General features: G+C 36.8%; 1 protein-coding gene across 1 annotated transcript in view; it reads right to left on the reverse strand.

Moving 5' to 3' along the window:
• The window catches only part of ITGA8 (integrin subunit alpha 8), a 107522-nt gene that overhangs the window by 12530 nt on the left and 68725 nt on the right, over nt 1-26267 (reverse strand). Inside the window, exons 23-27 of the mRNA XM_005518772.3 lie at nt 25852-25932; nt 20556-20661; nt 18597-18755; nt 12551-12676; nt 9913-10026 (exon numbers count right to left, since the gene is read on the reverse strand). Of these exons, the coding sequence (XP_005518829.1) occupies nt 9913-10026; nt 12551-12676; nt 18597-18755; nt 20556-20661; nt 25852-25932 (586 nt within the window). The remainder of the gene's footprint in view (nt 1-9912; nt 10027-12550; nt 12677-18596; nt 18756-20555; nt 20662-25851; nt 25933-26267) is intronic.

The following is a 26267-nucleotide window of genomic DNA, read 5'->3' on the forward strand; positions in this document are numbered from 1 at the left end:
TTTCCCAGTAAAGACAAAGGTGATGGAGGCATCGGGTAAACTCAGCTTTTTCTATGTCCCATTCAGCAGAAGACCCATATTTTCCTTAGTCTTATTTTGGCTGCTCATATATTTACAGAAGCCTTAATGCCCTTTAAAGTCCCTTGATAGGCTCAGGTGCTGGTGGGCTTCTACTTTCCCAACTCTCTACATTCCTTATCCAACCCATGCACTAGGTCAACTGACTCTGCTTCTTTTATGTTTCATAGAATCGTAAAGATTGGAAAAGACCTCCAAGACAATTGAGTCCAACCTTTAACCTATCACCATCTTTGTTAAGTTTGAGTTGTACCAAGATGGAAAAACTCCATTTGTCAGGATGGACTGTTCTCGAGTGTTAAGGATGATGATCCTGGAGAATCAGTAGTTCTTCTGGGCTGATTCTTCTCTTTTTTCCAGGACCATCTCCCATGGAGTTCTTCCAAACAGATCCCTGTAAAGGGTGTTCTCCTGAGCTCCAGGTTTGTAGTTCTGGTATTTGCCTTGTCCATTCAGTCTACTTTTAAAAAATTAATTTTCTCTGCAAATACGTGAGGGTGACAAAAAGACAGCACGTTTATTGCCTTCTGGAACTCATTTGGCTAAGCCATAATTTTTTTCTTTTAAAATATTGAGAGCAGCTGAATGGGTATTATCAGAAAATTCAACTTCTCTTTGGGGCTTATACTAGGAAAAAGCAGTACTAAAAAATCTGTTTCAAACAACTACATAGGGATAGTCAAATCAGCTACTTAACACAGATAGTATCAAATGAAAGGGAAATACCAATATCTATTTCTATCAATAGTGTTTGAAATGAAAAATTAGACTTGGTAAATAAGAAGTTTTATATACTTTCATGGTGCTGATCATCTATGAGGTGATATTCAGAAAAATAACTTTTCCTTATCACATTAATTATTTTCCATTTCCAGACTCAAGACATTCTTTGTATTTCATTCTTCAGCACTAGATTCCTCCTCACACAAAATCTTGGCATGTTTCTGTGGTTGTGCATACAGAAAAAAAAGCCTGAAAAAAGCCTTATATTTTCAATCCTAAGCAATTAACATTAAGCAGGATTCTGGATATGATTATATGATTTATAAGCATTATCTGTAATGGAGAGAGCAGAATATGTTATATTATTGAAGAAGTAGACATTAGACATTCAGCTGGATTGGCTAAGGTACAGTAAAGGCATTAACTCTCTTGAAACCTCCTATAAAGGATACCCAGCACTAATGGAAAAATAAAACCTTTCACCTACTATAGATGGCTTATTTCATTTTCAGCTTATATCAGCAACAAGAACATCAGAGGACAGTACTTCCTGTGGATTAATGCTTGGCTTGGGTTAATAAACTCGGTTGTGACCACAGCTATCAACTCGTCTCAACCCTTGATTAGGCTCCTGGAAATGCTGGAATACAGGAATAGAGACTATAAAAGACCAGAGAGTATTTTCCTGCATTTATGAATTATGTGTTTGTGTCAAACACATTGAAAACAATGACTGCGGTCAACACTGGCCACAGCAGGATTCTTACTTGTACTAACACCTTTGAGATACAAGCAGCTGTCTTTCCTACCTTTTTTATAATTCTCAAGCCAACTGTAAGAAACAACATTTCTTTACTATATAATTTTTTAAAATAGTGTATGCTTAAATATTCTGTATTTACTGGAAGCTGCAGGACTTGTGGTTTGAAATTCAAGCTGAGGACTTAGTCATGGCTCAGAGGAAGAAGAAAGAATCTGGTATTTGTGCCAGTGCTTAATGACCAAGAGTGGAGAGTCCAGCCCTAACTACACTGGCCTTTTGTGGTTCCCCTTGTGTTAGAACAAGCAGAACTTGATCTTGTGCTCATTGCTGAGACAGTAGTTTGCAATATTCTGGGAAGCAGGCAAAACATGGCCATCCCCTGTGTTTCCTGGGTGGCAGATCCCGATGATGTATTTATTAAAGCTTCTCTCTCTACATGCTTTTGTTTTCTGAATAGATTTTTGAATTAAAGCCTTTGTTTTCTTTAAAAGTTGCAAGACAAAAAAGCAGTCAGAAATGAAGGAAAGTGTTCCAAATAAATAATTCAATGCAGTGTTTTCCTATGTACAATTGAGACCAAAATAATGTGAGAAGTGATAGAAGATCTTTGACAATTTGAAAGACTGTTCTCCAAGCTCCAGTGGAATGCTGATGCTCTCTGCAGGAACCTCAAGCACAAGCTGACCCCCACAAAGCATCTCTAAGGCATGTGGGCATTCAGAGACCACACTGAAATTCAGGGACAAATCTGGATCCCAGGGAGGTAGACTGAGGGTAGGAGGAACAAAACCTTTAGCAGCTTAAAGACTGGCAGATCATTGCTGTTCTGCAGGTTTGAAGAGTTCAGCTACTGGAGAGAGTCCCCAGAATGACTCTACTCCATTGCCTCTATGGAGAATTGTTCAGGCTCTTGCAAATCCTTTTTATTTTCTGCTGAGATGTAGCTCAGTCTCCCTAGCTGAAATGCATATACTTCCCCTATGGCAAGCTGCATGCTGTGGTGGTATTTTCACCCCAAGAACTTACGACTTTTGCACATGGAGTTCAGTGCTGTTACAACAATATTGGCACTGCTTGATTAAAATTTGTTTCCCTTCATGTCTGCTGGAGTCTGGCAGAGTGAGCAATACTTTTCAAATACATGCTTTGGGAATTCATTAGCTTGCTTTCTTTGACCATACCTCCCAAAACCTGAACTGCTTCCAACAGAGTAGCTTACGTAAATGCTGCGAGTAGAGCTCATACAACTACTTCTTCTTAATAATTTGTTTAAAAATGAACATGTGACTGTACATACGGTCAAAAAGTATTTGTGCTATTTGTAGCAAGAGGATATGTCCACCCAAATATAGTTGTGACCAAAGACAATACTCTGAAAATCAACACATCCTTCTCTTTACCATTATATTCTTGCACTTCACATATTGTATTTTTTACATTCATTTTAACAGCCAATTTGAAGTTATAATAGAGGCAGCTATTTTATTGTGATTCCAGAAGATGTCAATAAACAGACTATAATGGTTATCAATCTAAGATGTTTGTTTCTTCATATACCTAACATTACCTATACTGTAGCACATTTAGGAAGAGTCTCATGTTCTGCTCTTGTTAACACTGAAAATATTTTAAATAAAAATGAAAGAAAACAAAACTAGCCCACACCCAAAAGACCTCCAGTTAGTTCAGCCCCATGGAAATGTCTTCCTTTCTAGCCTTCATTCCACATAAACAATGAAATCCAGTGTAATATTGTATTTCTGGCCACAACGAAAGTTTTGGGTTTTATTTATTTTGTTTTTTCAAATAACAACAGTTTTTCGATACAATTGAAAATTTTGCTGATTACTTCCTCCTTTTGTTATTTGATGTGCCTTGAAGGCCAGTGCATCAAATTCTTGGCTTTTAATTCTCAGTTTGAATTAAAATAATCTACTTAAACTTCCATATATAGTTTATATATGGCAAGGAATGAGGGCACAAGATCTCTCTCTCACTAATTTTTCTGTTTCCCCACTTCCATCCACACACAGGGAATTTAGGTTGGCTGCAGAATTATTCTTTGAAAATACTAGGCAATCTTCCTTTGACTGAGATGTTTTCCACTGGACACAGAAAGAGGTTCTGTGCTGGAGGATGCTGAGGACAGAAATTATTATTCCTTGGGGTCATATTCCACTTACAGGTTGAATAATTGCTGCCATAGTAAAGATGAGAGGAGAAAAAGTGAACAAATAAAGGACCTTATACAAGAGGATCTCTCACTTGTTTCACATCACCTCCACCAGTTCACCTCTGTTCTGAGCTCCAAGCCTCTGCCAACACACATGTGCACACGTCTGTGTGGCCCCACTGCACAGGCTATCTGTATTCTTCCTCTAATGGCCTTTGTGTAGCTGAACCAAATCCTTACCACAAAAGCATTACCTGCCTTAGAGAACTTCTACCACACTAAAGAGGCTCAGAGCTCACCAGTGACAAAATACAGAAATTCTTAACAAAATTTTTCATTAGAACATCCACTCTAGCAGTGGTGACAGAATCTCCAGATTCCAGGCAATGGAGGCAAAGGTGGATGCCAGGACTGGGAGAACTTGTAGTTGATGGTCCAGACCAACAAGGTATTACATCATGGTCTTTGTAATTTTCTATACCCTTCCAGACCTCTCAATTTCTTTTTATATCCTTGGTGCAGCTTCAGCAGAAGAGAACACCATCATTTTAAAAAGCAGGGATCTGAGGCCTCTTAAGCTGGGTTTGAATTGAATTTGTGTCTTCCAGTCCTGAATTCTCTAGTCATTGGACTGCCAGCTCTTGCTTCTGGCAATTAATATGGAATAAACTAAGTCCTCTTAAAGTCTTTTAACTAATTCAATAGGTACCCTATAAACTATTATTGGATTCTGTGTCCAGAAAGGGTGAACATATTCCCACTATATCCAAATTTGGGTTCCTATCCTCCTGATAACAGCCCTCATGCACCAACCTGATGGTTAATGCAAGTCACTTTGTCTGAGGTATCTCATTTTCTCCATGTGCTGAACAGGGAGCCTAGGTATTTAAGTTCAGGTTTTGGATACCAGTCTGGGGTCAGGCAGTTAAGATATGAGTGTTGCAGCACACATCATTGTTAATATGTCAAGCATATATTTCCATTTTTAGGCATCTAAAAAGAAACAGTATCAGTGCACATTCAGAAACATTGAGGTAATATTTAACAGAGAAGCCAAAATATGGCTTTGGGTACCAAGAGAGCACCCACATGCAGTGGCGCTTCTCTTGCTTTTCAACATTTTCTGATTAAAACTAGATTTTTCTTCCTTCTAACTATTAAAGTTCATACAATCAGGAGTGCCAAATTCAAATATCTGGAACTGTCAAAAAGTCAAGAGAAATGATACAATTATATTCAATAACATTAAAATAAAATACAATAAACTTCAGACTTCTTGGGAACCTGATACATCCTCTGTGGTTTTTGTACATTACTGCCTCCCCTAGTTCTCCCAGAAGGAGATTGGTATCATTATGAGAAATTTTCCAAACAGGATGAAATAGTAGCTAAGAAAGTACTGAGTTCCATATCCCACGGTCCATATCCCACAATGTTTTAAGTTCCAAGGAGCTTGGAGCCTGAAGGTTGTCACAAACCAGACAGATTACACAGATTCATCACTTAGAAATGCATTTTCAAAACATATGTTTTACTAGACAACTCCTGAGTCTTATATTAAAAGGTATCCATCCATTCAAAGAATACTAGATCAGATCCCCTTGGGTCTCCCTCAGGTGACTCAGAAATATGATTAGACAAATGGGGACATAATAGAACCCCATCAGAACACAACATAACATAACCATGCAAGGTTGTTTCTGTTTTGAATGAATCAGGCTGTTATTTGCCTGATCAGCAAGTCTGAATCCAAAAGTCAGCTTTACTAGAGGGTTCATACTTACAGCCAGACTTTGAAGTTAATCCAAAAAAGTATGTGATTCTTCTTGGCCTTTGCACAATGTCTGTCTCTATCTTTGTTGGCTGGTTAGGAAATTTGGGCTGCTTTATTTATTCAAACGTGTCAAATTACTGCACGTCATTTAACTGTTATTTGTTATGGGAGTTTGGGTTTTAAGGTGACATGTTACAACTGTCAAGAGACAAAAGGGTCAGCTGTTGTCAATTAAACAAAGTGGAAAAGTGGAAGAGGAAGGAGTCACTCAATACATGACAGGTCTTTTGTGGCAACAAAATACACATGTTGGCCCATATAACTTAGATGAAAAACATTCATTATTTCATCCTTGCATAAATCAATCACTTCCAATAAAACCCTTCTCAGGTTTACATTAGTGTATCTATAAGAAGAAAATACATCATGACACTGTGTTCTTGGCTTTAATGAGCACAAAAAATTTCTTCTGCAAATCATCATGTCTTCATTTAGATTATAACACAGTTGAGGAATGTTGTATGTCACCATTATTCTGATTTCTATGAAAACTTTTATATTGACTGAATGTGCAAAAGAGGTTGCAATGCTTCTCTAGAGACTTTTACCCTTAGTTTCTTTACAAAAGCATGACAGTGGGGTTCAGTCTGGCCTTTGAACAGTCCTTCCTGGTTCACAATCATGTCATCCTGATTATTTTGACTGCATTTTAATCCTCAGTTTGAATCTGCAGATTTCAGCCTAGTTAACAACAGTTGCAGACTTACTAGAGCAGATTATGCCCTTTTTAGGAAACTATGTTCTACACTCTTTTATGGGATGGCTGTATAACTGTTAATTTTAAAAGGGGCTGTAAAAAGGGAACTGTTTTGAGATGAGTGGAAGGACGACAACCAGACCCTAGGACACTATTTACTGTCTCCAAGTTTGCATGTGAAATAGGGATCATATTATTCTGGCAGCTAATTAGACATAAATGGGGGGATGCAACAGCTCTCTGGAAGCTACCTTTTTCTACTTAGGAAAAAATTCTGTTGCTATGAGTGGAGTTTTTCTGATTCTTAACAAGGCTTGCAAGTTACTATTCAAAGGACACAGAAATGTTTACAGGAAAAAGGTGAAATCACAGCCCATGAAAAAGTCCTGTTTGGTAGCAAGGGTATGTAAAGCCAGTGGAGTAAACAGAAGATGTTCTGGTAGGAGTGTTTCCCATGAGGTCTTCCCACCCAGTGAATCCACAGGATGGCTCATCCATGTCCCTGCCCACAAGCAGGAGCTAAAGGGACTGCAGCACTGGCATTGCCCAGTGTGTTTGCATACACCCGTGTCCCAAGGCCCAGCTCTGACCCTTCTCCCCATCCAGATCAGACAGAGAGATGTTTCTAATCAGCTGGATAATGCATTCCCTGAAGATACTTTTCTGTTTTGTCACTGTCTATAGAGGTAGCAACCAGCTTTGGCATCTAACTTTCAGATTACTAATATAACATAAAATGAGTTCCACTGTTCTTGCATTAAATATGCCACTGAATTTCATGTAGTTATACTTGTTCTGAACCTAAGTCAGGCTAACTAAGGTTACACCCCAGAAAAAGATTCTGTTTTTACTAAGAGTCACCCAAAAAAGGAGATTTTGTGTCTTCTGTAGCTAGTTTATTTCAATTGTTACACATCTTCTGTCACAGCCAAAAACTCAGGGAAACTGTTTCTCATTAATTTTGTTTAACTTTAATCTCTTACAGATATTTCTTTATATATACTAATCTAGACTTAGGAAAATCCTAATGAGGCTTATTTCCACTGAAATAGCTGTAAATAGCCTAGAAACTTCATCTAAAGATCTGTGCACAGGATTTTTTCACAAGACTTTCTTTTTGCCCCTTACTGAGTTAATTATATTTCACTAGCAGAATTATGAGGAGGAAGACTTGACTGGATCTGGAATACATCAGGCTCAGTTCCCAGTAAGGAAGGTAGCTAAATGAGCTTTATCTTTTGCTTGGTGAAGAAAATGATGATGATCCTCTGTGTTATTGCTTGCCCACTGCAGTGTTCAAAATTGTCACACATTTTTCCAGTCAAGGATAATATCTCTGCCTCTCTGCCTCTCTCTGTGTGTTATGAACAGAGAACCAGTGCAGTGAAGTTCTTACCTGAACTTAACAGGGACTAGCTTGTGTGAGCTTGTCCAGCAGTCTCTTAATGAAATTGGAAAAAACTGGAATCAAATTCCCATTCTATTTCCCAACAGGTATGTTTTTTCTATAGCTGTAGAGATGTTTACATACTGGTATTTTCTGTCCTTTGCAAAAGCTTGCACCAGATGATGTCCATCCTAATCCCCAGATTTGAAAGGACAAAGAGACATCCAAGCTGTCAGGCTTTTGGGCTTAAATTTGAACCAGACCTTACCTTTTTTTTTGCACTAGCAGATGACTCACTCAGCAAACCTAAATGAGGTACATCCAGTCTAGAGTATCTAGACATATGTAAGATTTGTTAAATATGCTTCCTCTTTAAAGCATGTTATTTGTGTTAATGGAACTGAAGGACATGAAAGTTTCTTGGGATTGATTGTTCATAGAAAGAAAATGCACTGACAAATCAGGAATTACTTCACTTAGTATCTGAAAGGATGTCCTTTGTTATCGAGCGAGACAGAAATCTCTTTTCTTCATGCAAGGCCAGATAGTAAGGACAGAACTTAAGTGCTCTTCAGTCACAGTGGTCCTATAACAGCTCTTGGAGAAGAAACACAATGTGACCTGGTGTCCTAACACATAGGTAGAAAACCCTTCAAGTAATTCTTTTGAGCAACCACTGACCTAGTCCTGTATGTCAAAGGAGACCAACGACGTCCCAAAAGTTTGCACCCATTATAGATTTGGAGCAAAGGTGGTTAGCTACTGAGCTGGAATTTAAATTATCCTATCTGCTCTCATTCCTCCAGGAAAGCAAGTGAGGATGAATTTCTTTTGTCTACTTTCATATTTGAAAGAAGGGAGAAATTAACTTAAAAGGCATAAGGAGCTTAATTTAAAGCTGTAAACTGAAGATCCTCAATTCTTCTCTTGCTAGGGTAAGAGGTACCCTGCATATGAAGAATTTTTCTCCCACATCTATAGGGAATGCAGGAAGGTTCTTGAATTCCAGGTAGAGAGACTGGGAAATTCTAAATTCCTTGAGGAAGAAACTGATAATAAATCAGCTTGATCAAGATAGGAGATGCAGGTATTTCTTAATAACAGCAAAATGAATTATAAATTTCTCAGTGTAATTTCCAGTATTATGGGTATGATGACTACACAGTAAATACAGACACACAGCCAGCTGTGAGGTAACAGCTCACAGTAAAATCCCTCTGCCTTACAAAATCATATAATAATTTGGGTTGGAAGGGAACTTTAAAAGTCATCTGCCTGCCATAAGCCTAGTCATCTTCAATTAGTCCAGGCTGCTCAGAGCCCTGTCCAATCTGACCTTGAATGTTTCCAGGGATGGGGCATCTGCAACCTCTCTGGGCAACCTGTTCCAACATTTCACCACCCTCATTGTGAAAAACTTCTTTCTTGCATCTAATCTAAATAGATCTTCTTTTAGCTGAAAACCATTACCCCTTGTCCTATCACAACATGCTAAAAGATTGGTTCCCATCTTTCTCAGAAGACCCCCCTAGGTACTGGAAGGTGCTATAAGCTCTTCCTGTAGCCTTCTCTTCTTCAGGCTAAGCAATTCCAGCTCTCTCAACCTTTCCTCACAGGAGAAGTGTTTGATTCTTCCAGTCATCTTTGTGGCTCTCCTCTGTGCTTACTACAACAGGTCACTTTATGCAGTGTGAATATAATTCTGAGAGCAGAATTTGGAAATGAAAGAATTTACAAATAGAATTTTTATTTTTTTTCCATCATCTACACTGTCCCTTCTTTCAGTAGTAAGACAGATTGTCACTACTTAAGTGTCATGTATCATATGAGCCTGATGCATACTATTCTTCCCTAGATTAATAGAGAATTAATTTTTAAGCTGGACATAGTGTGTACATGATACACTGTTTAGCTACAAGAAAAGCCTTCCATTGGGAAAAAGGTTATTAATGCAGAACATTTGGGCCAGTCCAGAAAAGCAGAAACAAAGCCAGGAAAGGTACTTAAAAATAATCTTGTAATCTTCAAGTAGGATTCAGGACATAAATTTGGGAAGGAGTGATAGCAAAAAAAAAAAAAAAGTAAGCGGCATCCAAAACACCTGGACAGGAACCAGTGAGATGTTATCTTCAAAAGAAGTGTTAGCAGAAAGTATTTACATTTGTCCCATTTAATTAAATATTTTTTATTTTAAAATATCTGGTCAAATAAAATTTATTTTCATATGTGTATAGAAAGAGATGTTTCTGTGCATTACCTCCAGGAATGTTTGTGCCCAGAGCCGGGACCTGATTTTTAGTGCAGCACTCTTTCCTCTTTCCAACTGTCCCACAGCACACGAAATTAGGACACACTTCACATTTGTACAGTTCTGAGTAAAAAGTAAAGGCAAGTCATACTTATGCTTTGCAAACAAAATAATTTTCAAATGCTATATATAAGCAAAAACAAATCAACTTTTCATTAAAGAGCTAAGTACTTTTTTCCTGTTCTCTATGCATTGTTTATTTATATCCCTAAATTGTTCCCCTTTTCTAACTCTCCTGGTTTTCCCACTGATATTTACATCATAGCAGCCAGAACATTCGCTGAGATTCATTAGTTGCTTTACTTGAAACTTACTGTCCATGAAACATTTCTGATGAGCAGTGATTTTGGCTCATACACAAGGCTGAAGGCAAAAGCCAAGCACTGCATATCTACTCCTAAATCTGCCAGAAGAATGTCACACTAAAGGTTAAAAGCTGACTGGGAGCCACTGAAGGGAATGGGCAGAGTCTCATGGTGTAACCACAGAAATGATGTGGTTGTTTAGGGAAGAAAAAGGAAAAAAGATCTCATAAAAAAATGATTAAATGTTTATGGAAAAAAATAAAAAATTGTCTATATACAAATAGGTTTTATCTGAAGTTTTGTTTTACTCAGGGGAAGGTTAGGTTGAGGTTTTAATTGTTTCCTATTTTTATAACAAAGCAGAGAATCCCTCCTATGACAGAAGGCCTTGTGACCTCGGAAGAAAAGCTAAGTTTTCACAAGTAAGTATATTCCCTAGTGAGAGTGAGAATGCACTACCAATACCCAATCTTCAGGAAATGAGATGATGATGCATGTAACAGATCTGAAAACACCCTTAAGGAATCCTGTATCTTTACAGACAGCTTTCCCCACAAATCTCTGTCTTATTGGAGGATAAGCAGCTGTATGCTTAATTGCTGCTTTCTATATCTGCCCATAAATGAAACTGTAAGCCCTGGAACTTGCAACTATAAACTTTTTCTTTAAAATGAATATTTTAAAGTATCTGTTTATTTGGCTTTAAACATCCTCCAAACAGATTTATTAATCTGCAGAAAGAAGACTTGTTTTCATTAATCATAGCAGCCAAAACACACATTAGCAAAATAAATCATTAGTATGCAAAAAAGTCTATTTTTGGCTGACATTTTAGGACCTGAGCATGTACTTCTGTTTTTCTTAGTAATGCATTTAGCCTGTAGTGATTTTCAGAACAATGTAACATTGGAACTAATGGAAAAGAAACCAAATGTTTAATAGTTCAACAGTATAAATAGAATAAGAGGTTCTCAGAACATTTTGTCTCTCTGTGAAAATGCTTTGATAAAAATGAAAATAACTTAAAATTTCCACAAAATATTTCACTTTTTAACAAAGAATTATCTTTGTCCAATCAGTCTTTTCCAGAGTAACATTCATTTTCCATATATGCTTCGAATGTGTAAAATAAATTTTAAAAAAATATGCATCAGCAGTAACTAATGCTGAAGGCACCCAGAATTGGGAGACCTTCTAACTGAACTAATGACACTGCTTTTTCATGCTCACCCTGGAAAAGCCTTGCTACATAACCAGTGGTAAGCTCTGCATCCAATCCTATCCTAACTTGTACTGATCAAAAGCATATTTTGCTAGAAGATTGCTCATCAAAGTGCCAATTTCATATTACTGAGTACCCCACTAAATATGTTTGATCCACCTACATCAATCTGCTGAAAATTCTCTGCTTAATATTTTAAATTGCAGACACACTGCATACTTCAGAACTTTGTTAACCACTTCCAGTTGCTGCAGTCATTTTTACGTTGGCAGCCTATGAGCCTAGTCACTCAGAAAGATGACTGAAAATTAAGATATCACTGAAGAATGCACTAAGTGTTCTGTGATATTGACTGGCATGTCTTTGAAAGTCCTTTCATCCAGACCCGGTGGAATCAGATTCTTCCTAGGGTACTGGATTGATGAATGAATGGCACAGAAATCAACTGTGATTATTGTTTAAAATGGGTTGATCTATGATTTTGTTCTTAAATAATGTTAAAGTTTTCATTACTTTCAGATTCTCTCTTCCTGTTATAAAAATTGCCAAATTAACTTTCAGAAGCAATAATTATTCTATTACTCCAGAAGACTTTGTGAGGCTCTTTGCTTCCAAATTCTAGTGAGGTCAAGGAATTCAGGCACGAATTTGCAGTAAACAGCTTAACAAGAGACTGGACAGCATGAAAGAAACTCTACCCAAGGTTCATAAAAATAGATTGAAAGCACTGACTGTGTGAATCCCTTGACTGATCTCAAGGTCACTGAATTTGCATGTTGCCTTTAGCCAAGGGCAGCTGACCCCTATAGTGCTGAAGTATCTACGGATGGCACTTTGAATGCAGATGTGGAAAAAAAAAAACTTCTGAAAATACAGCCAAGTCCAAATACTCAGGTACCAGACTGTGCAATCAAAACTATTTTCCTAGGAGAGACAGCATTTCTATTGCTCCAGCATTGTCTGGATTGTTAAAAATATGATAACTGTCCCAGTTGCCTGGCCTGTAGCGAGTCTCACCTTTCCCTGCACAGTCCCCATATACAGCTTTTAGGTAGCTCACCAATATTTTTGCAGAGTTTTTCCTGTGAGGTTCTGCCACTGTGACATCTCTTCTCCTGATGTAATGAGAAATTGTGGAATTATATAAAAAAGCAGCAAGTTCAGGAGTGTCTTGTGGAACAGCAAACTGCAAAGAGAGAAATGGGAATGGAAATGACATACACATAGAACAGCTGTAACAGATTTCTTCCTGTCTCAGAGGTGCTGAAGTTTGGATTAACAGTGTTTTTTCAATTGAACAGCACAATCATGAGAATACACTGTCTTCAGCTAGGAGCATGGTGAGTAATAGCACAGCAAAATATTGTGCAGTCATAGGAATTTCAGCAGACATTTTTCTCCACTTTTTACTGATGTAATTTTGTTGCTATACTTAATTCTGTTAGACTCTCAGGAGTAAATTCTGATATAGATAACAGGATAAATTCAGAGTTGTTGCACAGTAGTTTAGTCATTAGTTCAGATCAGAATCTGTCTAATGAAATATAATTTTATCAGTTTTAGAAAAATAAGGAAGTCTGACTTCAAGCAACACAATTTTTGATCATATAAAAAATATGTTACAGATTTGTTTTGCTAACAGCTCAACTTTGTATAATGCAACAGCTTATTCATTTTTAATCTCAGATTAAAATGCATTCTCTTCAGCTTTGTATTTACAGATTTTTGTTCTCCAATTGAAAACTACTTTTTGTTGGCAGTTTGTCTTTAATTTCTAAACAGGGAATTAATGGATTCTTTTGTGAAGCCTTATATAACTCCTAGAGCCAACTGCTGCAGAAGGAAAGATACATTTTAATTTATAACAATCCAATCATGTAAAACCAAAATATACATGGAAGTTTACAGTAAGATCTCAACAGGAACTCAACTAAATATAGCCACAGCTATTCCTTAAGGACATCAAATTATAAAGCACTGCATCAGATACTTCTTATCAGTTCCTTTAACCTCTAAACACAAAATATCTTAAACAAAATCCTAAAGAAAATGTTTGTAATTTTAATAAATGTTGTAGCACTAAAGGGAAGAGAATAGCAATAAACACACAAAACCTTCACACACTAATGCTGTGTAGTACTAGATTTGCAAAATTTGTGTCATTTATCTGATTAAAATTTTAATGCTATAAAAAGAACATAAACATCTGACATTGTCTGAGATCTTCAGTCAAAAGCATCCTACAAAGGGAAAGATAATATAATTCATTAACTGTTGAAAACCCATGAAAAATAAAAGAATCCTCTTTTTTCCCTTTTTTTTTCTGTTGCTTCATGAGGTTAGCATTGTTTATTTGCAATAAGGGAGCCTTTAAGTAGCTAGTAAATATCTCCCTCTCATTGTGGTAACGTGCAAACTCTCCTTCCGGAATTCTTCCACCAGCATATAGACTTCTTTAATGATGACAAATTAAAGAAAACCCCACAATATAGTAAAATGCCTGCAAAGAAGCCCTCAATACATTATCACAATAGATATATATGTAGATCAATTTGAATACTAGAAGATTTTTCTTTTCTCATAGATCCTAGAGTGTTAGCATCTTAGCAGTGAATTGTTTCAGCAAAGGTTCGAAAACAGCCCTTTGTGGTTAAGGGAAAACACGTGTCTCCTGCAACCATTTAAAAGCAGAATTTGTCTAGTGGCCTAGATGTCCAGGTTAAAGATATTATTTTATTCCTCTTGAGCTGGTCACATGGAATTGCTCAACTGTACAATCTGTCTCTGTAGCTATTTTAAATGCCACATATTTAGCACACAATACTTTATCTTAGATCTCTCTCCCTTTAACTACAGTGGACTGTCTCAGTTTCCCTGCCATGGAAAACTGTACTGCTTTCTGCTATAATTTCTGAAGTCCCCTGCCTCTCTGCCACTACTGTCCACCCTGCAGCAGCCAGGGAGACAGGGGAGATAGATTAGCTTGTCAAAGAAGAACCTAAAAACGAGCTCTTTCCCTTTGCTGAGATGGCAGTTACAGCTCTATTTCTTGGGATCCTTCAGGGTGAGGTTGCAGGAGGGAAAGAGGAAGAGGTATCGATAAGCAGTCCTTTTTGAAGACAGGGGGAAAGGGGTGGAGGAATTTACACAACCAATAGGGGGAACTGGAGAGAACAAGATAAGGGAAAGAAACTCACAATTCTACATTTTCGGGGGTACATTTTTTGGGTCATACCATTTTTCCTAACTGCATTCAAACAGCTTTCTTCTCCTGAGCATTATTATTGTGAGCAGGTTTCCAGACCACTTCTCATTTCAAAACCCTGTTTTGCTTTTCTCATTTTCTATCCAGGCCTTTGTTGTATTGTGTAACTCCATCAGAAATGTTCTGGAAGAGGACTTTTTTACACAAAGATTACATATTCTATTCTATTCTATTCTATTCTATTCTATTCTATTCTATTCTATTCTATTCTATTCTATTCTGTTCTATTCCATTCCATTCCATTCCGCATATTTTAATGTTATGTATAATATCATCAATATTATATATAATATATTATATTAATAGATTATACACAAAATTATACAAGAGAGGTTGGTGACCATTCAAGAGCAATGCATTGGATGGTATTACTTTGTCCCAAGACTAAGCCCTAAACACAGTAGTAAGTTTTGCAGCATGAGGAGACAGTGCCTCTGGAAGGGGTTAGCTCCTGCCACTCATGTTGGATGTACCTTATGCATGTGGTAGATTTCTGCTGCTATTTCACTGCTTCCCTGACAGATGCCTCACTCGTGGTACTGCAGTGCTCAGCTATTGAGAATGTGCTATGTGTGTTTGTGTATTCTACCACAGTGGTATTTACAGATACGGGTTTCATAAAAATGCTTTTTGCCATCAGTCTGTGAGAAAAAAAAAAACATCAGGAATATGTTCTCATGCCAGAAGGCAATCTAACTGGGCCCTCTTCTCATCACAGCTGCCTTTAGGAGGAATAAGAAGGAAGTAAGAATGGGGCATGCATACAAAACAGTCTCCTAATAATTTTCAGCTTCCAAATGTTTTCAGATCAGGGACTTCCTTATCTATATGAATTTTTTGTTCATTTACTAATCTTCACTGGCCTTCTCTTTTGGGAATTTGTTTACTTTCCTCTTAGAATCCTGTAAACTTTCAACCCTGACTGCTTCCTTTTGGCCACATGTTCCAGATACCTGAGACCTGCCACCATGAACCATCACTTCCTTTTGCTTGTTTTGAATCTGTCTCTCCAGGCTTCATTAGATGTTCCAGTTCTTGTGCAGGAAGAGGCAGAAAACAGTCAATCCACACCCACGCTCTTCCTGCCACTACTCATTTTGAGGATCATATTTGTGCGTAGTCACCTCTTTTCTAGATTGAAGTGTCCTAGTGTACTGAGTTCTGAGTTTTTCTGCACTGGAATTCATTCTCTATCTTTGATAAGTACTTTTGCTCCTTTTTACACCTTTTTCAAGATTCATAATTTTATCATCCTTTCCCATCCCTCATTGCCTTCACAGAAAGATAAGCTACAGAAAAGTCCCTAAACAAAGTATTCCCATGTGTGACTTTGTGGACTAGACAACAATGCTCAAAGAAAACCTTTTTACAAGACAAGAAAATCAGCAGTGGGGAGGAATATACTGCTTTGATTGAAATAGAACAATCTGAGTAATTGCAAAGGGGAAATGTGTCAGTGCCCTAAGAGAGGTAGGTTCAGATACTCAAGAGAAGTCAGGCATTTAATGTCCTTAGCCTTATTTGGAAATTTGAGCTAAGCATCTTGTTGTTTATACAAAACTTGAAGGAGTGTGTCTCTGCTTTCTGTTGCCATCTGAAGTAGATAAGCATTACATATTTGAAACCTGATTTGTGTATTCATGCTGTTCAATGCTTTGAAAAACTGAAATAAGGAAAGGATATTTAACTTCTTGCCATAATGACTGTGCATCTAAAGCCATATTCTGTCACAACAGATGGACAATTGCTACAGGAAAATTTCTCACAAGCTTCACAAGAATTTAGTCTTTTTGTGTAACAGATGCAATCATTCTCAAGTAGGAGAAGGAAGAACATACTAAAAAATAAAATAAATAAAGTAAAAAAATATACATTGCTTGATAATATCAGCAAGAACTGTGGCAGTATTCTACCCAGCTTCTTAAATCAATCTTAAACAGAATACAGTGGCTAGGGTGGGAGGATGCTGAACTCCTTTTCATGTACTTGCAACCTGATTTGATCAGTGAGTTTGAAAAGCTAGGCTTGCAAGTACAAATGCAGCACCTTAGCTTCTTCCTCCTCACCACTTTTGAAAAAAGGGTGAAAATTAGGTAGAAAAGATATGTAGAAAAAAAACCCTGTCTCCAATCTTGCTGTACTTTGGGTGTAAAATGGACAGACACTTTCTATCTTCTGTTTCCTATCACTCATTTGCTTTTTCTTTCTCTAAAGAAACTAAAAGTGGAGTTCCAATGCCTCTGGTCTCCTGGGTAAAACACAAAACTCTAGCCATACTGTATTTGGTAGACATCATTTTTTCTTTACTCTTTTAAAGTATGTACTGTAGGTCTGTTTAAATTAAAGACTTGACTTGTAGCTCCTTAGGTTGTGAACACTCCTCATCACAAAAGAAGTTGTCTCCCCTTTCATTGAATATACCAAACTCAAACCCCTTCTGATATGCAAAAGATGTAGAGCATTTTTAGCACTTGTAATGCAGCTCTCCCTGAAAGATGTTTAACAGGCTACTGCTTAAACTTGACAAGTGTTGTTGTTTACTCCAGAAAAATCTGGAATCTGTCATGCTTAATAAATTGGATACCTTATTGTTGAGGGGATAATAGTAGAGCTGTATTTTGCCTAATCTTCTGACTCTGAGCCAAACCAAGCTCTTTTTGAGGGGATCTGCCATCACAAACATAGATCTTAAAACAGGAAATTGTCCAAGCAGCCAGGGATCAGATTAGGAAAAACCAAAACCCTAAGAAAATTAAATGTGGCCAGGGATGTTAAAAACAATATGAAAAGCTTCTATGGATACTCAAATGAAGAAAAGGGAAAATAAAAGTTTTCTCCAGAAGGAAACAAGAGACCTGGTTACCCAGGATGCAGAGAAGGCTGAGGTACTCAATGACGTTTTTGCCTCAGTCTTCACTGGCAAACACTCCAGGGACACTGCCCAAATCACAGAAGGGAGAATTAAGAAGAATTAAGAATTAAGTAGAATGTTAGGTTTAAGAACATCTAAAGCATCTGGAGGTTCACATGTCCATGAGACTTGATGAGGTGCATCTATTGGACCTGAGGGAACTGGCAGATGAACTGGCTATGCCACTATCCATATCTGAAAAGCTGTGGCAGTCTGACTGGAAAAGAGCAAACTCCCTTTTCTAAAAATGGTGAAAAAGGAAAACCTGCAGAACTACAGACCAGTCAGTCTCACTTCTGTGTCAAGCTCAGTCATGGGGCAGATCTTTCTGGAAACTGTGCTTAGGCACATATTAAACGAGGAGGCAATACGGCTTCACTAAAGGCAAATTGTGCCTGACACATTTGGTGGCCCTCTATGGTGGGGTCACAGTGTTGGGGGATAAGGGAAGAACAGCTGACTTAATCTACTTGCACCTAGACAAAGCATCTGCCACAGCTCCAGATGACATCCTGGTTTATGTGCTGGAAAGACATGGATTTGACAGAGCACTCAGGGGATCATGAATGGGCTGTGTGATCACATTCCACAAGGAATTGTGGTCAAAGTCTTAATGTCCAGTTGGAGACAGGTGATGTGTGGTGCTCCTCAGTGGTTGGTATTGGGACCTTTTTAAAATCTCTGTTATAATCATCATCAACAGCAGTATGGAGTACACCCTTTATGTCATATAAAGAGTAAAGAAACCAAATATGTACTGAGCAACACAACACTCACATTAGAAATGTTACAGACTATCTATAGCTTGCTTCTAGCCCAGGAAAATGATCTTGGACTGTTAAAAATTCCTAAGAAAGTTCCATCCATTGTGAATTGGAGGGAAAAAAACCCAATCAAAATGCAGAAAAAGGATGGAAATAAAATACTTACCTTTATTTGCATTGTATTAATAGGAGAGCTTGTTTGACAGTTCAATGGTCCATGTGTCTGAATGTGAAGAATATAAAGAAGAAATTCTTCTCTACTGGACACAGGCCAACCAACATGGAGAACTGTATTGTTGATGGCACTTGGTCCTATATTGTGCAGCTGTTGAAGAAATATGATCAGTACTTTTCAAGGCAGTAAATAACAATAAAAAACACTGCAACAATCATTCAGATATCTTAAAATTCTTAGTGGACACAGCCTTGAAGTATTTAGGGAAGGATGTATAGATTATTAATATCATTTTATTGATACAGAATCTATGGCAGGTTGGAGAGAAGAACCTCTCCACATTAGTCACAAAGCCAATGGCAAATCTGAGAGAACAGTCTTTTGTCTGAGTCTGTAGTCAAGAAATCCATAACCTTTCCCATTTTTTCCTACATATGAAAAGTTTAAATTATCTAAAAAAGAATAAAAAAATCCCAACCCAAAACCACTAGCAAATAAACCCCATCGAAATATGAACAATGAAACATAACAGATCATACTTGAAAATAGTAATCAAAACTTCAGAATACATACAAATCACATTACAGGGCACAAGAAGGTAGAGCAGAACTTTAACTAGCTTCTTTGGTTAAGAACTGTATTTTCAACACTTTCAATCTAAATTTACTCAAAAGAAGTAAAGGAACTACTTTTCCTAAATTAATATCCCAGGATGTTATTTTTTTCTGGGGAAAATGAGCAAAGATAGAAATAAGAAAAGTTTTTAAATCTAGGCTATTAAAATAGTTTCCTTATATCAGTTTACAGTTTGAAAATAACTGATGACAACAGGAGTCTGGACATGTGTTGTCACTGAACATGAAGAGTTAAAAAAGCTGAACACCATTGACTTTACACAAAGTTTGTAGAGATGTGAGAACCTCCTTTTTTTTTTTAATTTACAGAATTTTTGTGACTGATGACCTTCAGTTACAACTAAATGAAAAGCCTTTCAATCTCACATCTTCTGGGAGACTGCTTGGTCTTTTTTATGCTTTTCTGATATAAACCATGTAAGTGGTTTCCTTAGTAACTGTAACTGATCACTGTAATTATTTTAATATATTTGAAGTCACAAATACAGTTTCACAAACAACCCAAATGCTTGAGACAGGATGATTTGTTAAGTATTTTTCAGTTTAAAGAAATATGTTAAGATGAGGAATTCACAAATGATAATTTGTATTTTACAGTTGTATTCACTACACTTTAGTATGTCATGCAAATTGTAATCTTACACTGCTGATTAAGCTCAGTTGCTTATGTTTTCTTGAGTGCAAGTTTGTGAATTATAACCATATGTGAAGCCCTCTGTTTTACCCTCTAGAATAAAGGCCATCCATCAGATTCTAAGGATGGCTTCTATTCCATGTAGTTCACACAATACCCTTTTTCTAAGCTGAACTCTTTTAATTGACGAATCATCCATAGGAAAAATCCAACAAAGATAGAAGGTAAAAATATGTGTACTTCAGACATTAAGAGTTATTTTCAACAGAAAATTTTCTGATGTAACAAATTACATGCGTGTCTACATTATTTTTTCAGTTAGCTAAATGTCAAAGAAAACATTTTTTCCAGTGCACAGCATGCACAGCTTCTACTGAGAAGATATTTGACATTGATTATAAGGAACTTTTAAGGACTGTTTTTAATTCTTGTCAAACACCCAAAATGTTTATAAATCCCTTAAATATCTAAGACAAACTCCTAGCATAAACTGATATCTCCTCCACTCACATGAACAGATAATGGGGTTGTGAATTCCCAGATTAAATTTGGGTCATGTGCTAAAGTCAGAGTATTTACATTTGTGGCGTTATCTAGCTACAGATAAAGACAATAAACCAAACTCATCAGGAATTCAGTGGCGGCAGCGTGAGGTCCTGAGTCAACATATGTAATTTTTACCTCATAGATGTGTTCTACTAAAGGACCAACTTCTTCTTCTTTCGTAGGTTCATCTTTGGGTTCCCAGTTGTGAAGTGGAAAAATGATTGTTGGGGGGTGAGACACTCTGTAATATACAAACCAGGTTAAAACAGTAACTGTTATCAGTGACTGATTGCATTAGTTTTAGAAAAAAATGATGACCACTATAAAAAACTGGGCTCTCAAAGGCTTGTTACTTGGGCACATTAATTACAATTAGGTGAGGTGAATAATACAATGTCTCCATAAAATACTACCCAATCCTTGCAAATGCCTGAGGGTGTGTGTTTAGTGTCATGCTTCCTGTAACGGACTGTCCTTTCCAGAAAAGGGTGTAGCTCTGTTTGGAGAGAGGAATCCAATCTGTTGGGCATTTATATAATTCTCACTGGTGAGATACCTGAATACGCTATCCACAAAACTAGAGTAAATAAATGTATTTTTCTATTTCCATTTAAAGCCTGTAGGTATTTAATGCTATGCATCTTTCTTCCTAGAATACACTTTTATAGATTTCTTTAACTGTTCTGACTGTAAATTTCTATAACATCTATTATTATTCCTTTAAAATCCTTGCAAGGTAGCTTATCTCATCTTACAGATGGGAAACAGAGATATAGTGACTTCCATAAAATCATGATGAAAACTGGTGTAGTGAGAAACAGAATTTGGGACTGAAGTCTACAAGAGTGCTCCAGGCTTTCCAACTGCTTTGCGAACAAAGTGGCACTTAAAGCATTCCCTGAAATATTGTTGCAACTTGCAACACATAAATAAAACATAAACAAAGAAAACTGTGACTTAATATTTGACATCTTTCCAGATGCTTTTTTATTTTTCCTTTTCCTCTCTATCTGACCTTAAGAATTTAGTTAACGTTTTTATTCAAATCACAAACACTTAATTTCCCATAAAATTGGAATTTCATCATACTGCTCCCATTCAGATGCCAACTAAACCTCATTCAGGTGTTCAGAAGTTGGGAAATCAGACCCCAAGAATTTCTTCTAGCATGGTAAGTTAGTTCTGGCACAGACATCTGTCACTTTCAAGTACTGCATGTAGCTCTTGGTGCTAAAATTGTATTACTTTTTCTTTGCCAGGGTCAACTCTCACTCAGTTTTGCTGGTTTATGGAGCATTTAGCTGAAAGAAAAGTTCTGCCAAGCTGGACTTTTGCTAACAGAAAACTGTTAAAAAACAATCATTAATTTTTTGAAGTGTAGAATTTGAATAACATGATGGACATCTAGACACTGATGTTAATCACTTTGCAGTAGCCCTACTCCAGATTTCCCCTTGAAAAGATTGGATGGTTTTGTTGCAAATGCTGAAAAAATACTATTGGAAGAAACTGTTCTCAATTACAGCTCCTATGTCATATATAATGAACGAAATGTCAGAAAGAAAATTTTCTACAGTATACAGCTTCTAAAAGCAGCAAGAAATCCCAGAGAAGAACAGCCTAATACCATCCAGCTGAAGTACAACTCTTTGTGAAATTTGATGTATTCTGGAATATCCTGCTAACTCTTAATACTTCCCCTGACTTCAAAATGCCAGCAGTTTGTTCCAACAAACAAGTGCCCGAGGACCAATTCACAAGCCAGCCCTAATAATAAAAGAAGCTCAACTTATTAATTAAAAAAGTAATTTGATTAGGTACTTAGCCTAAGTATCACAAATCATATTGTTTCCAATATGAATTTTAATTATTGATTGCTGTTGGAGATTAGGAACTTCAGGGTGTTGTTACAAAAGCCAAAACACATAGACCCTTAATCTACCACAAAAAACCTGCAAATCAGAAACTGTACAGGGACAAAAAAAAGATATGAGGTTTCAAAACTGAGTGTTTTCTATTGCACTGCCAGGGTAGTATTCTTATTCATGGAATTACAAAACACAAAGTATAAATTTAGAGATTAAATTAAAATTATTGTAGCATATATAAGAACACTTATTTTAACAGAATGTACAGTTATTTTGAGAACTTCTGCTATTGACATGAAAGAAGCAAAATTATGCCAAATAAAAAAAAATCCATTATTTTTACTATTTTATTTTGCATTTAATTAAGATAATTAAAAAATTAAAATTAATTGAAAATATTTTTAACATTTGAATGATTTATTAGACAAGGATTTTTCCTAGACTTTTAGGTGACAATTATCATGAAACAAGAGTACTGAAAAATAAGATAAATGAAGTATGACCCACAGAAAGGGATTATATGGGGATATACAATAAAAATTCTGCTAGCTCCAAATCCTCTCAATCCACATTACTTCCTTCCTGAATCCCTCATTCCTCTAGTGCTTTCTCAGCAGTGGTAGATAACAATGACAATACTAAACTCCTACATTTTTAGGGATGAAAAATGGTAAGCATAATAATAAAATTTAAGTTATCAAAGCTTCTGCTTATTTAACTATCTAAGGAGGAATGTTAATTTTCTTTTAAAAAGGATATTGAAGAAGATTTCTTCCTTTCTCACAGAAAAGAAAGGTTCCACTGTGCAAGTAAATCTGCGTGCATGCATATGCACAATTTCATAACTACTTTTCCTCAGCAAAATGTACAATGCATCCAGTTCTACTCTGTGCAGCTCTTGGAAGAAACTAATGCAAGATATTTTCCAGTCCAAATGTGGACACAGTCTCTCTTTTATTTTTGTCTAGAAAATAGTGAGCAATTCCCTTGGAACTGCATGTTTTAGCATCTCTGAGTAATTAGCAAAATATGTCAACAAAGCAGTTGGGAATGCTATAGCTAATAAGAAAACTAAAATACTTAAAAGGAAAGAAGCTGGAAATCATTCAATTAAGTAATTCCTCTGTATTTAATAACCTGTTTCTTAGAACTGCAGGCAGCAATTCAAGCAACTTTTTCTGCTTATCACCAAGCTCATAAGTACTGAGGATTTTGTGGTCATTTTTTGGTTTATCTGTTTACCTGTTACAGAACATTTTGTTAAAAAGAACACACTATGGCACAGTAAGAGCTTTTTTTTCCCAAAGAGTCTCCAAAGAATAAAAAGTTTGCAAGACTTTTTTATTCAAGTGAGGAGAGACGTCACTAAAAAAGTATAATCCACACCACTGGAAGCAACCCTTACTGGGAAGTTCTGTCTATGTAACCATAACTGTTCCAGTCTGAAACTCCAGACGGTCTCTAGCCTGGGTGTTCACCCATAGCAACACCTAGCAGCCACTGGCTCCCAACACTTTCTCACACATCTGCAGCCCATTAAATAATACCTTTGATTATTTTTTCCTCAATCTCTACTTTTGTATTACACCTTTTGTGTTTTTCACCTCTCTTTCTATCCAGCTCATTTCCTTAGATGACCACTAACTACAGAAATGAAATAATATTCTCACATCTGTTCTTATTAAACATATTGTCTTTCAAGTGCTCCTTTTCAGAAATAAAATAATTAACATATATACACACAGTCTTTGATCACCAGCCTTTTTTTTTCCACCCGACTAGTTTTAGGGTCTTCTTAACCTGGAATACACTTACAAAATACAGTGAAAAATCCTTTAAAAATCTCTGTGATTTAGACTGAATATTAGACTAGATTGGAGGAGATAGATTGAGTATTAGAACAGAAAGAATGTTCTCTGTGATCTGCAAAATAAAGTTAACTTATTGCTAGCACTAGGTAGCCATATTGTCTTGCAAGTGACAATAATAAATGCATTTCTATAAATGAAAAAGCCCATAAATAAACACATTTTTTATTTGTTTACATCTAAGGCAGCCCCTTGAAGTGCATCACATAAGAGACATCTACTCCTCTTGCATCAGCCAAGCCTCATGGCCTGACTGTGGAAGTGAATCTGGGCCTTGTAGCTCCTGTTCAACCCTTGCAGAGCTGATAATGGTTACAAGTTTCTTTGAGCTGTAGGTTCATAAATGGAGATGCAGGAAATATAATATCCCAGACAAAAATCATTGGGGCTAATTATTTGCTTTACAAAGACATCCTCCTGACTTTCTCCAGGGTGCCAGAATAGGAGTCTTGTTCCAAGACTTTACAGGGTACTCTAATATTCTTATAAAATCTTACAATCATTTAGGTTGGAAAAAACCTTAAAGATCATTGAGTCCAACCATAAAACTAGTACTGTCAAGTTCACTATTAAATCATGTCCCTCAGTACCAGATCTACACTTCTTTTCAGTATCTCCCAGGATAGTGATAGCTCTACTTCCCTGAGGAGCCTTTTCCAGTGCTTGACAACTCAAAAAAGTTCTAGCTGTTCTGTTAGCAACAAGAAAATTTTCCTAATATCTAAACTGAACCTCCCCTGCTGCCACTAGAGGCCACTTCATCTTATCCTGTCACTTGTAACCTGGGAGAGAAGACTAATTCCCACCACAATACAACCTCCTTTCAGTTAACTGTAGAGAGCAACAAGGTCTTCCTGAGGCTCCTATTCTCCAGGCTGAACACCCCCAGTTCCCTCAGCTGCTCCAGGCCCTTCACCAGCTTTGCTTTGCTGGAGTTGCTCCAGTACCTCAATGTCCTTCTTGTAGTGAGGGGAGCAAAAATGATCCCAGCATTCGAGGCATGGCCTCACCAGGGCCAAGTACAGAGGGTAGATCAATGCCTGTTGATCAATGGCCACACTATGTCTGATACAACCCAGGATGCCATTGGCCTTCTGGCTCATGTTCAGCTGACAATTATCACCTAATTGCATTGTATAATTTCCAAAATGAAGCTGTATATGAAAACAGATATAGAAATGATCATCTTTGATTATATCCTGTGCTTATTTAATTTTGGTATACTTTGTGTCAATGGACAGTTTATCATAATTCATTTCTTACTCATCCTTTCTCCAAAGGTGTTACTCTGCTCTCTATTAGTACATGCATTGCCATAATGTGTTTCACATTTCCAGCCATAAAAGCAGTATATTCTGTTTGGTATTCAGCATTAAGTGTCCAACTAGTTGCACAAGAAGACCTACACATACGAGCAGGCATTTTATATTAGTAACACAGTTTGAATGCCTGAATAAAATGTTGGCTCTGACTGGTATTACTGCAATGTGAGATTCTTTAGGTTGTTGTCTTCGCACAGACACTCAACAAGTCTCCATTCTGAAAGGCTTGCAGGGGTAAGACTCAGGTGTCCTAGACAGATAAGGCATTTGGGTTTATAATTTGCCAAAAGATTCACTACCTGGAATTATCATATGAAGAAAGATTCTGTAAAAAAGTAGTTACCATAACGAGTTGAAATAGTTGAATACTTACCCTCTGATCTGTACTTGAGCCACAGCACTGATGTTGATATGGAGGTTCACTAAGTTGCTGGTGGGATTTATTTTGTTAGAACTGGAAAAAATATGTACAAGTATTAACAAAGTTTTTATATCAGAACTCTAGATTATCGTATCACTCAATACACAAGGCCCACTGGACATATTACAAAATAGGATTCTTATTGCCACTCTTTAGTCTTGTAGGACACTGGTATTCAAGTTGGATATTATTTGAGCTCATCACGTATTTAATAATATCTTCAACTCAAGCTTCTTTTGAAGAATCCTGTGATTATGAATAAGATGATACAAATTTATACGGCTCAGAATATCATGTAAATTCCTTTGTACAACTTGGCTTTCTGTATGGATAAAAGTATCTTTATATAATAGAAGTTTGTTTCATTC

Source organism: Pseudopodoces humilis, chromosome 1 (genome assembly GCF_049639895.1).
Source record: "Pseudopodoces humilis isolate 2021_Gansu_Grassland_sample_001 chromosome 1, ASM4963989v1, whole genome shotgun sequence".
Classification (NCBI taxonomy): Eukaryota; Metazoa; Chordata; class Aves; order Passeriformes; family Paridae; genus Pseudopodoces; species Pseudopodoces humilis.